The 15,224-nt window shown below is 38.6% G+C and overlaps 1 protein-coding gene across 8 annotated transcripts in view; it reads right to left on the bottom strand.

Annotated features, from left to right (window-relative positions):
• The window catches only part of RAPGEF2 (Rap guanine nucleotide exchange factor 2), a 246,268-nt gene that overhangs the window by 144,397 nt on the left and 86,647 nt on the right, over positions 1-15,224 (bottom strand). For all 8 annotated transcript variants that reach the window (XM_053216762.1, XM_053216760.1, XM_027068275.2 and 5 more), the window contains one exon: positions 1,465-1,548. In XM_053216762.1, the coding sequence (XP_053072737.1) occupies positions 1,465-1,548 (84 nt within the window). The remainder of the gene's footprint in view (positions 1-1,464; positions 1,549-15,224) is intronic.

A 15,224-nucleotide genomic window follows, 5' to 3' on the forward strand; every position in this document is an offset into this window, starting at 1 on the left:
TCAAAGGGTAGTTGCAATACTAAACGATCACACACACACACACACACACACACACACACACACACACTATTCAAAATGGTGAGCTGGTAAATAGAAAGCACTGTCAAAGCCTTAGCTATTTTTCCATCATCACTTTATTACTGCTACTACCACTACCAGTGCTATTTCCATTACTATAACTATCGCTACTATAAGAACAACCACAAATAGGCAGGCAATAGAGCCAGCCTCTCTCCCTCATGGGGCTATTTTCCAAAGAGAATAATGCCTGCCAGTCTGATCTCGGAGAAGCAGAGGGCAAAGAGGCATGGGAATTGCACCAGAGATTGTTTTTCACTAGATGCAATGCGCCTCTGGCACTCTCTCACTACCCAAGTCCCTACCTCCAAAGGCCATCCCAGTGCCTTCTATTACCACACCCAGGCATGTATAAATTGCCTCTCCCTATCTCACTGACTCTGACATTTTATAAATGTTTGTTCATGTTTTTAAAATAGATTCTTAATTTGTCCCTGACCCATTCAGAATTACTCATCAAGAATACAGTTAAATATTTTCATGAGAGAGTGAAGTTATAGAAGCGGGGGGGGGGGGGGTGGGGAGCAGTCACTATGCTTTAATAAATTTTGCCCATTTAAATATTTATTTAGTAAATTTAAATAAAGATATTTAATCTGTTAAAATGTTTTAAACTTTAGTCAAAATAAAAATATACAACTGTGAAAAATAAACAATTGGGGTAAAAAATAACTAGTAAAACTTAGTGGCTGACACCTTCAGTCAGGGAACTGAACATATGTGTGTAACAGATGAGCCCTAACCCTCCTTGGCCATAGCTGATTGGAACGAGGTGCATATCTGCCCCAAGCCTGGCCAATCAGACTGTAGCCTGAAGACTCCAAAGAAAAGACACAGGCACTACAGTCAAATGACGGAAACATTAGGGACATAAGCTCACAAGTCAATAGTCAGCACCTGTAAGCCAAAATCACAGGGAGAAAAACATTAATAGCCTTAGAGAGCGGGGAACCAGTCCACAGACAAATGCAAGAATGAGAGACCATATGGTCCCGAGAAGCAGAAAAGTCAACGATAGTCCCTGGCTTTCTATTTCTAGTTCCATGAGGTCTCAATGAACTTTCTTTGCTTCTCATTAGATGTTTATGAGAGTGCCTTTTAATGGAGACAGATTTTATTCCCAATAAACAAATGTGCCCTAAACTAGCCTGATGTGCTCCTATAACAAATGGACATGTGATCAACATGTCTTTTGTTCTTTCCCTTGGTTAAAGAGATTGTAACAGTGTTTAAACATAAAGTAATCCTTTCTTAAAGATCAATGCCCCAAGGTAGTCTCTTGCTTTCTGTCAGAAGAGGAAACAACAGAATTCTGCAAAGGAACTCAATTCTACAAAGAGATTTTAAGCTTCATGGAAAATCCATTACAGAATGTCTATACAATACCTGCTTCTTGGAAGAAACATGGATTCCTTAATGAACACGGAACCAGAGAGAAGTATATACCAGCAGGTCCCAATATCATCAGGACTGAAAAGAAAAGGTAACAAAATCAGATGCTTATCTATGACAACAACAAAATTAAAACATATATAGCACAAAGTATAGTACCCATGTTTCTTTTAGAACCATGAAGAACAATGAAATAGCATAAAACACATACATAAAAATACCATTATTTGACTACTGGAATCATTTTTTTAAGTTACTTTTTATCTCCGGGGTGCCTGGGTGGCTGGCTCAGTCGGTTGAGCATCCAACTCGACGTCAGCTCAGGTCATGATCACATAGTTTGTGAGTTCGAGCCCCACATCGGGTCCTGTGCTCACAGCCTGCTTAGGATTCTCTCTCTTCCTCTCTCTCTGCCCCTTCCTCACTCTCTCTCTCTCTTTCTCTCTCAAAATAAATAAACTTGAAAAAAAAAAAAAGCTTCTAAAAATTATTTTTGTCTCCCAAATAAGCTAAAGATATTTATCAGTATATTTAAATGTTGTAATGTTCCTTAGACCTACTGCACCTACCATCCTAAGTTTTATCTTCGGATGTTTTGAACTGAAAATATTTTCCCTGCTTGATAAAACAAAATAGAAAGAAGTAATCAGTGAAACTCAGGTTTTCCCAACCTTTTTCCGTCTACCATGCTCGCACATTTTTCTACCACGCTTGTTAGATATTCTTTCAGAATTTCTTTATGTGTACGCACAGAAGAATAGACATATATTCTCATTCTCTCCGTGGTCTGTTTTTCTTCTTATGGAAAGATAGCATACTCTATAGTGTTCTTTCCTTTGTGGTAACTCTTAGAGATCTCTTCATGAGAAGCCGGCTTTCTTACAGATGTGCCATATTTGCCTTAGCCAACCCCTAGTGACAGTCATTTCTGTTGTTTTTAATCATTTGCAATTATTTAAAAATATGTTAATAAAAAGTGCTTTAGGTAACCTTGTGCATACAGTATTGACTGGACCTAGTAACCAGAAATACAACTGCTGGGTCAAAGGGTACGATAAATGTCAAATTGTCTTCCACAGGTGCTCAGCAACTTATTTGCCTACTTCCACACAGCCTTACTACTACAGTTTGTTATATTTGTTTAACAAACAAATGTTTCACAATTTTAGGATAAGGGCTTATTCTAGGTACTTAGGATACTTCAGAGAACCTCAACAACAACAAGGAAAAGGCCCTTTCACTCATGGAGTTTATATTCTGGTGGGACAACAAAGATAATAAACAATAAAAATAATAAATTGGTAAATTATAAATCAGTGCTCTGGGGAGAGAAATTAGTACAGGTTAAGGAAAATGGGGGGTGATACCACTGGAAATGGGTGGGCAAGGTACGTGTCAATGAGAAGAGCACATCTGAGTAAAGGAAGGGGCTGACAGCCAGCTGACTTCCTAAGGGACCAGCCTTCCCTTCCCAGCAAAGGGCAGGGAGGATCCAGAATGTTCGTGCAGAGGCTGACATGGCCTAGCAAGGACAACACGATGGTGCAGCTGAGGCAGAGTGGGTGAGGGGTAAGCCACAGGGGAGCACGAGGAATTCTACCACTGAGGCTTTTTATCAATCTTTTAGGCTTTTGCCAATCTGCTTAATGACAAGGGTACCTTAGTATAATTTTTTTCATTTCTTTTTCTTATTATTATTACAAGAGCATCTTTTTTTATTATTTTTTTTTTATTTCTTTATAAAAATTGACCTTTTGGGACACCTGGGTGGCTCAGTTGGTTGAGTGTCCGATTCTTGATTTCAGTTCATGTCATGATCCCAGGGTGGTGGGATAGAGTCCCCGCATGGAACATGCTTAAGATTCTCTCTCTCTCTCTCTCTCTCTCTCTCCCCCTCCCTCCCTCCCTCCGTCCCCTGCTCACTTGCATGTGCTTGCTCTCTCTCAAAAGAAAAAAAGTCATTTTTTTTAAATCTTTTACTTTCTTATTTAGAGAGAAGTGCACGTGCACAGGAGCAGGGGGAAAGGGACAGAAGGAGAGGGAGAGAGAATCCCAAGCAGGCTCCACGTTCAATGCAGAGCCTGATGCGGGGGCTCCATCCCAGGACCCTAGGATCATGACCTCAGCCAAAATCAAGAGTTGGATGCCCAACCGAGCCACCCAGGCACTCCAAAATTAACCTTTTTGAAATATGTGCTGTGAATACCTTTTTCCTCTGTTGCTTTATCCTTTGTGCTTTTTGCTATGTGTACGTTATTTTATTTTACACAGCCAAGTTTGCCAAATTTATTAGTTAGGATACAAGCTCAGCTACTATTAAAACAAAACAAAAAACTAAATACTATAGTCATGGCTTAACCAGGAGGGAGTTCATTTCTCTCTCACACATATTATAACAGCCTTAGCACCAAGGACCCAAGGCTGATATAGCAGTTCCATGGTATGAAGAACTTAGGCTCTTTCTATTGACGGGCTTAGTTACCCCAACCCATAGCATCCATTTCATATTCTAAGGTGGCAACTCCAAACCTCACCACCATATTCACACTCTAGCCAGGGAAAGGAGTGGAAAGGAAGTACACGGAGCATACCCCATTGTTGTGAAGAGTACAACAGGGAGATGTATGCTGCACTTGTCTTGTATCACAATGAATCACATGTGTGTGCAAGGGCGTCCTCAGCAATCTCCCCCAAGGCTGTCCTTTGCGGGGCATGTAAATAAATTCCAAAAGTTTTTAAAGGACAAAAAATTCTATTTACAATTCTGAATAGTTATTTAAAAGACCAATGATTATCAAGTAATCATTTTCATTTTGTTATTTGCTTACAAACAAAGCAGCAGTTGACCACCATTTCCCCCAAGTCCAGTCTTAACCAATTTCACAACTACTTAGTCCTTGATGGCAATGCCTTGTGAAAATGTACAGAGACATATTATTGAATAGAGTTCAGTTCCAATGAAACCATAAAAGTTAAATGATTTCTCAAATGAGAAATCAAAGCACAATACTTCAGAAATAATTCATACCCTTTTCCCTCCAGATTTTAATCACTGGCTTTTGCAATCTACAATCATTTACCTAGTTTGGGGGAAAAAACTTACTCATCTTTCTTAACATAAAGTGACAACATTATTACTAAATTCTAATTTAGATGAAGTAAAAAGTGCTCCTATAATATTCCCTTTATCACCAAACAGAACTGAAATCCAGAAAAATAGGAAATTAAGGTAGGTCACTGCTTACCAGCTATGTGGCCTTGGCAGCTTACTAAAGTGACTGCAAGGATTAAATGAACAATGCTCATGAAATGCAAATAATAATTATTCTAGAGCTGGGGCACCTGGGTGGCTCAGTTGGTTGGACATCCGACTTTGGCTCAGTCATGATCTCACGGTTCACGGGTTCGAGCCCCACATCGAGCTCTGTGCTGACAGCTCAGAGCCTGGAGCCTGCTTCAGATTCTGTGTCTCTCCTACTCTCTCTCTCTCTCTCTCTCTCTCTCTCTCTCTCAAAAATAAATAAAAATTTGAAAAAAATTTTAACTGAAAAACATAATTATTCAGAGCTTTTTATCATGTACCATGGTGTAGATTAACTTTGACATAGAGAATATAACAAACATTCATTGGCTTTCTAGTTATTCTGTATCTGTCCATTTTGAAGACAAATTACTATGGATGAAATAAGTGCAAGGTTTGTAAACTCAGCTTTCCATGGAGCTAGCTAACAGAAGATGGACTATAACAATAATAATTATCTGGAACTAATACTGGGATTTCACTTTGCCTAATGGTTCTCAAGCTTTGGTATGCTTATGAATCACTTGGGTTAAGAATGCATGCTCCCAGGCTCTACCTATTCCACCCAATCCCACAATCTGTGATCACTAGGTGGGAGATCCATCACAGTGCCTTTTAAACAAAGATCCCGGGTGATTCTTATGCATGAGGCTTGTCAACTTTGAAAAATCTTTAGAAAAACTACAAGAAAAAAAAAAAAAGTACAACTCTATCAATATCTATGCAAGTAAGTTGCAGGTGTTGTATTCAGCAGTGTTGTTTTAATTTTTTCCCCAAATAATTGTTTTATGTTTTAAAAATATGAGCTAAGTGTTGGGGGGGGGGGGCACCTGGTGGCTCAGTCAGTTAAGCATCCCACTCTTGATTTTGGTCCAGGTCATGATCCCAGGGTCATGGGATGGAGCTCTGCATTGGGCTCCACACTGAGCATGGAGTCTGCTCAGGATTCTCTCTCTCTCCCCCCCTCTGTCCCTCTCCCTTGCTCACAATGCTCTCGCGTGCTCTTCCTCTAAAATTAATTAATTAATTAATTTTGGAGTGCCTGGGTGGCTCAGTTGGTTAAGCAGCTGACTCTTGATTTCAGCTCAGGTCATGATCTCATGGTCATAAGACTGAGCCCCACATCAGGTTCCATGCTGGGCATGGAGTCTGCTTAAGATTCTCTTTCTCCCACACCCTCTGCCTCTCCCCTGCATGCACATGCTCGCTCTCATGCTCTCTCTTTCTCTCTCTCTCTCTCTCTCTCTCTCTCTGTACACACACACATGCACGCACGCACGCATGCATATGCCAAGGGTTGAAATTATGAACTAATGGAAAAAGCTGAATCTTGGAATAAACCTGATGGCATTTCTAAATAACCTAAGACTTAACATCACCAGTGATGGATAGAAAAGAATGGCCTAAAGATTAAAAAGGAACATACAGCAAAGTAGTACTTCACAAGTCTCTCTGATCAGCCAAGATGGACACTTAGAAAAGACCTATAATTTTTTAGACTACACTAAGAACTATATTGGACAACCGATTTGATGCCAATACAGCCCATTCTACAATTGACAAAATGAAAGCCACAAAGCCTAGCTGTGTGACAGGTACCCTAAAAGCCTCCTGTTTTTTATTTCATCAACGAGGAAAAAAATGAATAAACCCAAACAAAACAAAAATTTAAATGGACCATGATTGATTCACTCCCAGTATAATTAAAAGGACTCTGAAGTAATCAAAAATGAATGATGTCCTTTAAGACAAGACTAAACCAAAATGGCAAGTGTAGACTTGGAATAACAGGGAAGAGGCAAGTGTGTAATCTGCTGTCCTTCTCTCCCCACCTTATTTCCTTCTGCTCCTCAACACAAACCCATTACTTCCGGGAGGCTCCTTTCCTGCCTGTCCCTTCCCACCTCTTCCAGTCTGTCCAAGATACTGGCCCTTCTCCATCTTCTCAATCACATTGTACCTTAAAGCAATGGCTCAAACCCTATTTCTGTAATAACATCTTCTCAGTCACTGTTTTCCAAATTCCAAAATATTTATCCCATCTAATTTCATCCTATTTTATATTTTTCTCTTTGAGTTCTTAGTCCTGAGGTATTTAGGTGTCTTCCTCCAACTACACTGAATCTTTTAGACGGAACTATGTGCTGTACCAGGTAGAAACTGGGCACCATTTTAGTTATCATTTGCTCAGGCAAATCAGATCATGTTTCTGCTTATAACCCATGGTTCCCTAACAGGAGAAAGTCCAAACCCCTTGACAAAGCACGTGAAGGAAGCAGTATGTGGCTATGCAAAGGACAAAGGTTTGGGAACCAGCCATGTGATCCTGGTGAACTTAAATTCTAAGATTCTAGTTCCTCAACTGTAAAATGGGGCTACCAATACCTTTTTCACAACGTTACTTGGATTTAACAAAACAGTATATATACAGGTTCTTGCATAATAGGTACATAAAAAATACTAGCTCTCTTCATCTCTTTTCCTCTCTTATGACCATTTCTAAAAAGGCCAATGTACAACTTTATCCTCTGCTCATAACCCCAAATATCCTATACTGCAAACTTCACCTGTTCAGCCATGCTGACTTTTTCCCCACCAAAGCCTCAGGGCCTTTGGACAAACCTGCTGTTCCAGCTTCTAAACAGTACCTTTTATCTAGTAAACTTATTACTCATCCTTTGAATTCCAGGCTAACTACCACTTCCTCTGAGAAGTGTTTCAGTGGCTTCCAAATAAATTGAGCCACTCTCCTCCTGAGTTCCCAGAGCATTTTGTACATGCTCACATTAAGCAGTTGCCAGTCATAATATTTATTTTAGGAGTCATCCCCCATTAGCTTTTAAACTCCTCTAACTCACCAGCACCCCAATATATACATATACTACACAATGCTTAATTGGCACTCAGCTATTTTCTTAATGAATTAATAATTTAATACACACCAACTCAGATATAGTATTTAAAGTGAAAGTCAAAGATGTGAATGTCAGTTTACCAGTCATCAGAAAAATGAAACTAGGCTAAAAGAACTTCCTTAGCAATATCCTGTCAGTCCACACGGTGGCGATGTCTCCACATGAAAGAGCTGCGTGTGGTGTTCACATTCCTTATTTACAAAGCAGGAAGCTAATACAAGTGATCAAGTTGAAGTTGACAAGGGAGTTGAAAGAATCATTGATCACCACCCAAAGAAAACTATTTAGCTCAGCAAAGATGGCTATTAGAGAGCAAAAAAGTAACATGAAAAGGCTACTTCATTCAGTTATTAATACAATATGAAAACTTAATCGAGGTTTGTGGAGCCCAATCAACCCAAAAGGACTGCTTATGGCAGCTTATGGTAATATAGGAAATAAAGGCAAAGTGAGGAGAGAGAAAGATTTGTAACAAAAGAAGAGTGGCAAGAGTGGGGGAGGCAGGTGTGGGCAAAGGATACTTAGAGTAATATTTAACTCAAAATAAGTCTCTAAGGTGGCGAGGGGTGGTGGCCACAAACAGAAACTGAAAAAATGGTAAGAACGGTACCTTTGCAAAATCCAAACAATTTTGAACCAGAAATTAGCGCTTTGCAAGATGACCCTGACAAAATATGGCATGAGGAGGGCACTGGAGCTCCAAGAAGGAATCCCTCCCACTTCAGCAGATCAAGTGCAACGTGCCATTGGCACAAGTCAGAAGTGACCCAGGGATGCGAAGAGGCACCTCTACAGTGTTTTCTCTGGGCAACGCTAACAAGGGCATTAGAACACAGAGAAGCAAGAACACGGAAGTCATGGTGAATAAGAAAGGGTGATGCCAGCACCAGTGAAATGTGTGCAAACAGTGGTTAGGAAGACCAGTCAGGGAAGAGGTGGGTACACAGCAATCCTAGAGAAGTTATGGACCACCAAGACCCCACACATCAAATACCCATTTTGTGGATATTTTAGAGAGGATGTTATGCCATATTCAAACAACAAAGCTGCTGGCATCTGAGAGAAATGGAGACAGGATTCTTATCACTTGTATGTGGGTTACCGGCTCCACATCTGGGGTAAAACACCAGAAAGGGAAATAAAATGAAGACTAACAAAAACTCCAATAACTAACCGGAGACAGCTAGCCAGGAATCCCACAGGGCCAGCCACAGTGACCAAAACTAGGAAAAATGCCTGTTTCTTTTTCTGCATCCACTATCTGGGCACTAGCATCCAACAAGAGGATAAAACCAGAAAACAGAAAATCTTCCTTTTCTCCTTCTCCACAGCCTATCATCAGGTTCTTTCAGTGCCTCCCAACCCCCCAAGCCCCAGGCCTCTTAATCGAAGCCCTCTGCTTAAGTGCAGGTCCTTATTTCTGCTCACCTACACTTTTCATTATACTCTTCTGATGGGCTCAGATTTGACTCTCAAATATGCAATTGTGCCAAAAACCAACAAGAAAATAACTTTACTTATTTACAGCAAATTATCCTCTATCCTTTTACAGGATCCAGCAGTTCGCTCACATCAGAGGTTTTGAATATGCACTTTGTGAGCCCCTTGGGACTACACACTGTTCAACCTTCTTCTAACCATAATAGCTACTGCTATTGAGCTAAATAGGATTTCCTATGAACAAAGTGTTCCATGGCTTAAAAAAGAAGTTCTAACAATGGCGGCCTTCCAATATGCAGATGGCTTTTCTGATACACAATAATTTTAATCTTTTTCACAAATGCATTACCTCACTTTTGTTACTGGGTTTATCAAAAAGTTTAATCATTAGTTGTTTTGTTTTTGTTTTCGTTTTTTCTCCTCTGATGGGGCAGTAAGCTAGCTATAAGTTCAAAGACCAAATATGTATTGTTTGTGTTATTTATTTTTGTATGGCCAATGGCACAAAGTACACTCACAAGATTAATTAAGGCAACACAGCATTGTAAGTGACCCTAAGAATATCAGGTCAAAAGAAAGGTAAGCCCACACCATTTTTACTGAGGCATAAAATATAAAACCTATTTTAGAAAGAGCTCTACCAAGAGTTAAAGGTTTTAGCATTTATATTTTTAACCCACAGAGAAGAAATATTTTATAATAAAATTATATACTTAATAATATTTAGTTATATATAAATTACCATACCTATGAAAAGAACACATTTAAAAAGTAGAGGGGAACTTTTTGCTTTATTTCCTAAAAGTTCTAAATTATAAGGACATTACTTCACTTTTATAAATAAAAACTCTAGGGGAAAAAAAGCACCATTCTCACATGAAGTTCTTCAGAAAATCTTTATTCTCCATTCATTAGCAACTCAATTACAGGGGCTTGGAACCATGAAAAAGGAAGAACTCTGAAAACTGATGAAAATACTAAGGCTATTTCAGCTTCATTTGGGGGGAAAATTAGTATTTTGAAAATATTGGGAATATAGTAGACCTGTATTTTCTAAAAATCATGTTTCACTTAACCAGAAGAATGAACAACATAAAACTACTGAAGAACTAGTAAAGCTGAAAATTCTGTAGCCTCATTAATGGAGTCATTCTTAACCTTATAAAACTCATTTAAAAAATGAAATGAAGGAGTGATGTCTTGGGAGCCATTAAGTTATTCAAAACACTTCTTTTTTTGACTGAAAGAAAAAATGTCAGTGCAGATTACATATTTATTACAATACATCAATCAGTCATTCAGCTACACTGAGGGTGGAGGGATATATTCAAGGGCTCAAGAAACAATTTACCAAATTTAGAAGAGCAGCCAAATCTGAAAAAAAAATGACTGGAAAACTACCACTAACTCGTACTTAACAGAATGCATATGAAATAATTAAGCCTTATTTATTGACTATATATTTCTTTAAATCGCTAAATTTGAGAGTTCAGAGGGTTTTATTCACTAAGCAGTTTTGCAAAAAAATTGATACGAAGAATCTAACACCTAGTGCTGTCAGCTCTTCTATTACAAAATTAGACCACAATGAAGGTCTTTATTGGCTCATCTTCCTTTGAAAACGGAGTATCTTCCTTTAAAACGAATTCAAAAAATAAGAGCGAACAGACTAGTGAAAACTTCTGTACTAGGCATAGCAAATGTAAACCTGAAACACACACACAGGGCCTGCCCTGACAGAGTTTACAAATTAAATAATTTCTAAAATGCTCTTATTTACTCTTCTATTCACCACAAATATAAAACATTTTAGTTTAAAGACCGATAGTAAATATGAAAATATTATTGCTATGAAGCCTTACAGTATTACCATGTGTATATAAAACAATCTTCTCAAGTGCATCTACACGTGGGTAGATGCGTACGTGCAAGGGTGTATTCGAATTTTCATATTTACCTACAGCACATGTATACCTCATAACATGCCAAGCTTGGTGGCTAAACATCCTTGTTCTACAGTCCTATGCAAAGACTAATTCTTTAAAAATATAATTTCTTCATGTAAATGAAAATCTTAGGTTTCAAAATTTTCTCCATACACACATACAAGTAAGAGAAATTAGGGACACATGGACAAGGAGGATACTTAAAAATTATGATTATATCTTGCTGGGAAAGAAAGGCGATTTTAAGTATTTTGTTTCTTTCTTTTTTTCTTTTTTAAGGAGCTAAAGCAACATAGGTAGCAGATGAGTAAGGTAAATAAAAATAATAATATAATAAAATAAAAGCCTGGCCACATCTGGAAGGAAAAAGCAGTACAAGAATTGGATATGGGCCAAAGAGTCAAAGGAGAACTTTTTTTTAAACAATGTATTTTTGCTTACCAGTTTTTTTTTTTAATGTTTATTTGTTTATTTTGAGAGAGAGAGAGAGCATGGGGGGGGGGGGGGCGGCAAGAGAGGGACAGAGAGAATCCCAAGCAGGCTCTACACTGTCAGCACAGAGCCCAATGCGGAGCTGAATCCCACAGACCATGGCATCGTGACCTGAGCTGAAATCAAGAGTTGGATACTTAACCAACTGAGCCCCCCCCGCCCCCCAGCACCTCCAAAGGAGAACTTTCTTAAAGATGGAAGACACACTTAGAGTCTGCAGGAAAGGGGGCAGGAGGAGAGGCCACAAGCACAGGAGGGAACAGGAATAACCACACTGTTCAGGAAACCAGACACCTCTCCCTGCAGCCCTGGAGGGATGGGTGAGTCAGGAGACACATGTGGCCACACATAAACAGGGTATTTGAGAACAGAAAGTAAAGCCTGAAGCAAAGTCTCTAGAGGAGGAGTGGGAAGGAACGAAGGGGACAGCAGTGGGCTGGCGGCCTTGCAGAGAAGTGACAATTCAGGATAGCTGCTGTGAAAACAGGAAACCAAGTCAATAAATGAAAAGGCTGCTACAAGCAATGAGGGCTGCAGCTGAGGCTTGAAGTTTTAAATTGCACATTTACAGATTTCAATAAAAAATGCTTTAAAAAGACTGGATAAGCTTCAATGCAGCTTTTTGTTTTGTTTTGTTTTGTTTTCAATGGAGGAACAATTTCCTCTCCTGCAATAAAGAAAGGTAAACCTCCTAACAAAATGCTACACAAACTCTTTTGGAAACCAAAGCATTCAGACAGACATATATGTGGAAAGTTAGCACAGAAATACCGTTACACATATTTGTCACATGGGTGTGGGGTGCACGTGCCCACTTCTAAAAAACTATAATGGTTGAGTTTCTGATCCAAAGGTTTTTAGCACTTCAAATGTAACTATAAATTAAACTGAAATCGTGAGGATGGCTGGCCCCTAAAGAAAAACTGAAGCTGAAAGGACATACTGCTTATCTCATTTCTTAAATTCTTCAGGCAAAAATATCCCTAAAGTTCCTCAGGTTAGGAATTTACATCGTGCAACTTGGTACTCCTAAGCAAGCAAAATAGCTAGCACATAGTAGATAACATGTGAAAGGAAGGCAGAAATTACTTGATAGTCTCATCCACTGTACTAAGTTCAACTACTGTTATCTATCTTTCTAGTACCAATATTGAATTCTAAGTGGTCAAATTCTAAATTTTTACAAATTCAAATTTATCAGAACCACAAATCTCCCCCTAACCTTGATACATCTTAAAGTGGCATTTTTGTCATCCTGTTGGTTTATGCTAAAACAGGAACACCATGGGAGTTAGACATCACTACCACAATTCCTTCAAACAAAAGTTTAAAGCAGCTAAAAAATTGGGAGACCAAAATGTAAATTATCAAAACACTGATGACAATGATAGCATTTTTATACACTTATTATGTATGCAATGCTCTACATATTTTACACATAGTACTGATATTATCCTAACACCAACACTAAAGGGTAGGTACGAATATTATTGTTTCCATTTCATAGATAAGAAAAATGAGGTACAGAGTTGGATCAAAAGACTATTACATTTACCTGGTGAATGATTAAAGCCATAGACTTAGAAGTTACCAGTACACAAACATAATAAGGAAAAAAAAATACTCATCTCTTGATCATAAAACCATACTCTAGAAGTCTTTGATAGTCTGACTAGACTATTCTTGAAGCCCAAGGGAGACCAAGAACAGACAAGTCATGTCCCTCATGAGTTAATAATAACAGGTCCCAAAAAGAGGGACAGTATTATTAAATTATCACAGATTTATATACACCACAAATACAAGTGTTCTTTAATTTTCAAAGCTGCATTTACACAAATTGGTAAGAGCAGGAACATGTCTCTTCAAGGGTTACAGAAGAAAATGCTGCAATTACCCTTCATCACAAGATTGGCCAATTACTAGGAATCTGATTAAGTGATCTACATAAGTCTCTGTGAATTTCTGGTCTTACAAAATCATGATCTCCTGAGTATCTAAAGACTTTCACTGCTCACTAACACTGTCACCTAATTCTAACCAGTCAAAAATAAGCAACTGCTACAATCAACTTTATGTACAAACTCTAGCCTAATGCAATCAATTTAGGGTTATCTAACACATGGCTTTGCATTATCAGCAAGCATAGCTCACATTTACTGTCTAAACTGACTTAAAAAAAAAACTCAGATATATTTAAAGACACTGTAAACTTCAGTTTAAATGAACTGTATGTAAGAATTATTAGGGACTCAGAATAATGTAGGTAGAACTGAAGGTGGGTTTCATCACCCCTGGGGGAGCCAGCAGCAGGGAGAGATGATGTGCTTGTACTAACTTGCACACAAGAAATATCCTTGTTTTATGGTGCCATTCTTATGATGGCATGAAAAAGGCCGGAAAAAGGTTGGTGATTGGCATAACAGCTAACATGGCAGAATCACAATGTCCAGGCTCAAATCCATATCACACTTTCAGCAATGAGACCTTAGCAAGTTCCTTAGCCTCTGAAAGCCTCAATCCCTTCATGTGTAAAACTGGGTTGATGATAACAGCTACCCCACAAGTCAGCTATAAGGAATAAGTATAATAATGCATATGAAGCACTTATTAGAGCATGTGGGACACAGGAAGTACTTGTTTAAATGTTTGCTATTACCTCACCATCATTACTACCAAAACCATGTTTTAAAGGAGGACAAATTAATAGAAAGTTTGTCACTTACTGCCACTAGAACTTCTTCAATGAATGTTAATACTATTCATCAGAGGTTTCCAACCCTGATATCTGTACACCCATTCCACTGATAGCTTCTAATTGCTCCTAAAAGAAACAAATATTCTAAGATATTTATATCTTGAATTCTTCAAGAATAAATACAGTAAGGGCTTTGCCTCTTGTTAAGTTTTCTCATTAGCAAATATATCCTGGTCACTATTCTTCTACATTTGATGTACATTCTTTTAAGCTCTAGACTGGATATTTACAATTGCCTGTTAAACAGCCCCTAGATGTCAGAGTTTCAGAAGTTCTAACTTTACATCCTAGGTCAGCTCCACCTGCATCTTCTTTCTAAACTCCATCTCTGACTGCCCCATTCTTTCAGTTGGCCTCAGTTCAAGCATCACCCCTTCATGTTACTTCAACTGTCTTCTCACTAATCTCCCTGCCCAGCCACTCAATCAAATCTACCTTTGTATTTTCAAGTATCATCTTTGAGAGGAAGAATGGGGAGGCATTTGGTCACATCATTTTGCTGCTTGAAAACTGGCAACCTAGCTACAGATTAAAAGAGACTAAAGAGTGGGGCGCCTGGGTGGCTCAGTTGGTTAAGCATCTGACTTGCAGCCAGGTCATGCATGATCTTGTGGTTCGTGAGTTCGAGCCCCACGTTGGACTCTGTGCTGACAGCTCAGAGACTGGAGCCTGCTTCGTATTCTGTGTCTCCCTCTCTCTCTGCCCCTCTCCCGCTCGCTCACTCACTCTCTCTCAAAAATAAACAAAAACATTAAAAAAGAGAGAGAGACTTAAGAAAAGTATCAACCAATAAACAAACTGTACAAAAAGATGTTTTGAGACAAAGAGATTTTGAATATTTTCAAGACATTAAAGAATTATTTCTTAAGGTTTGGTGATAATATCGTTGGTTAAGATTTTTT

The sequence above is a fragment of the Acinonyx jubatus genome, chromosome B1 (genome assembly GCF_027475565.1).
Source record: "Acinonyx jubatus isolate Ajub_Pintada_27869175 chromosome B1, VMU_Ajub_asm_v1.0, whole genome shotgun sequence".
NCBI lineage: Eukaryota > Metazoa > Chordata > Mammalia > Carnivora > Felidae > Acinonyx > Acinonyx jubatus.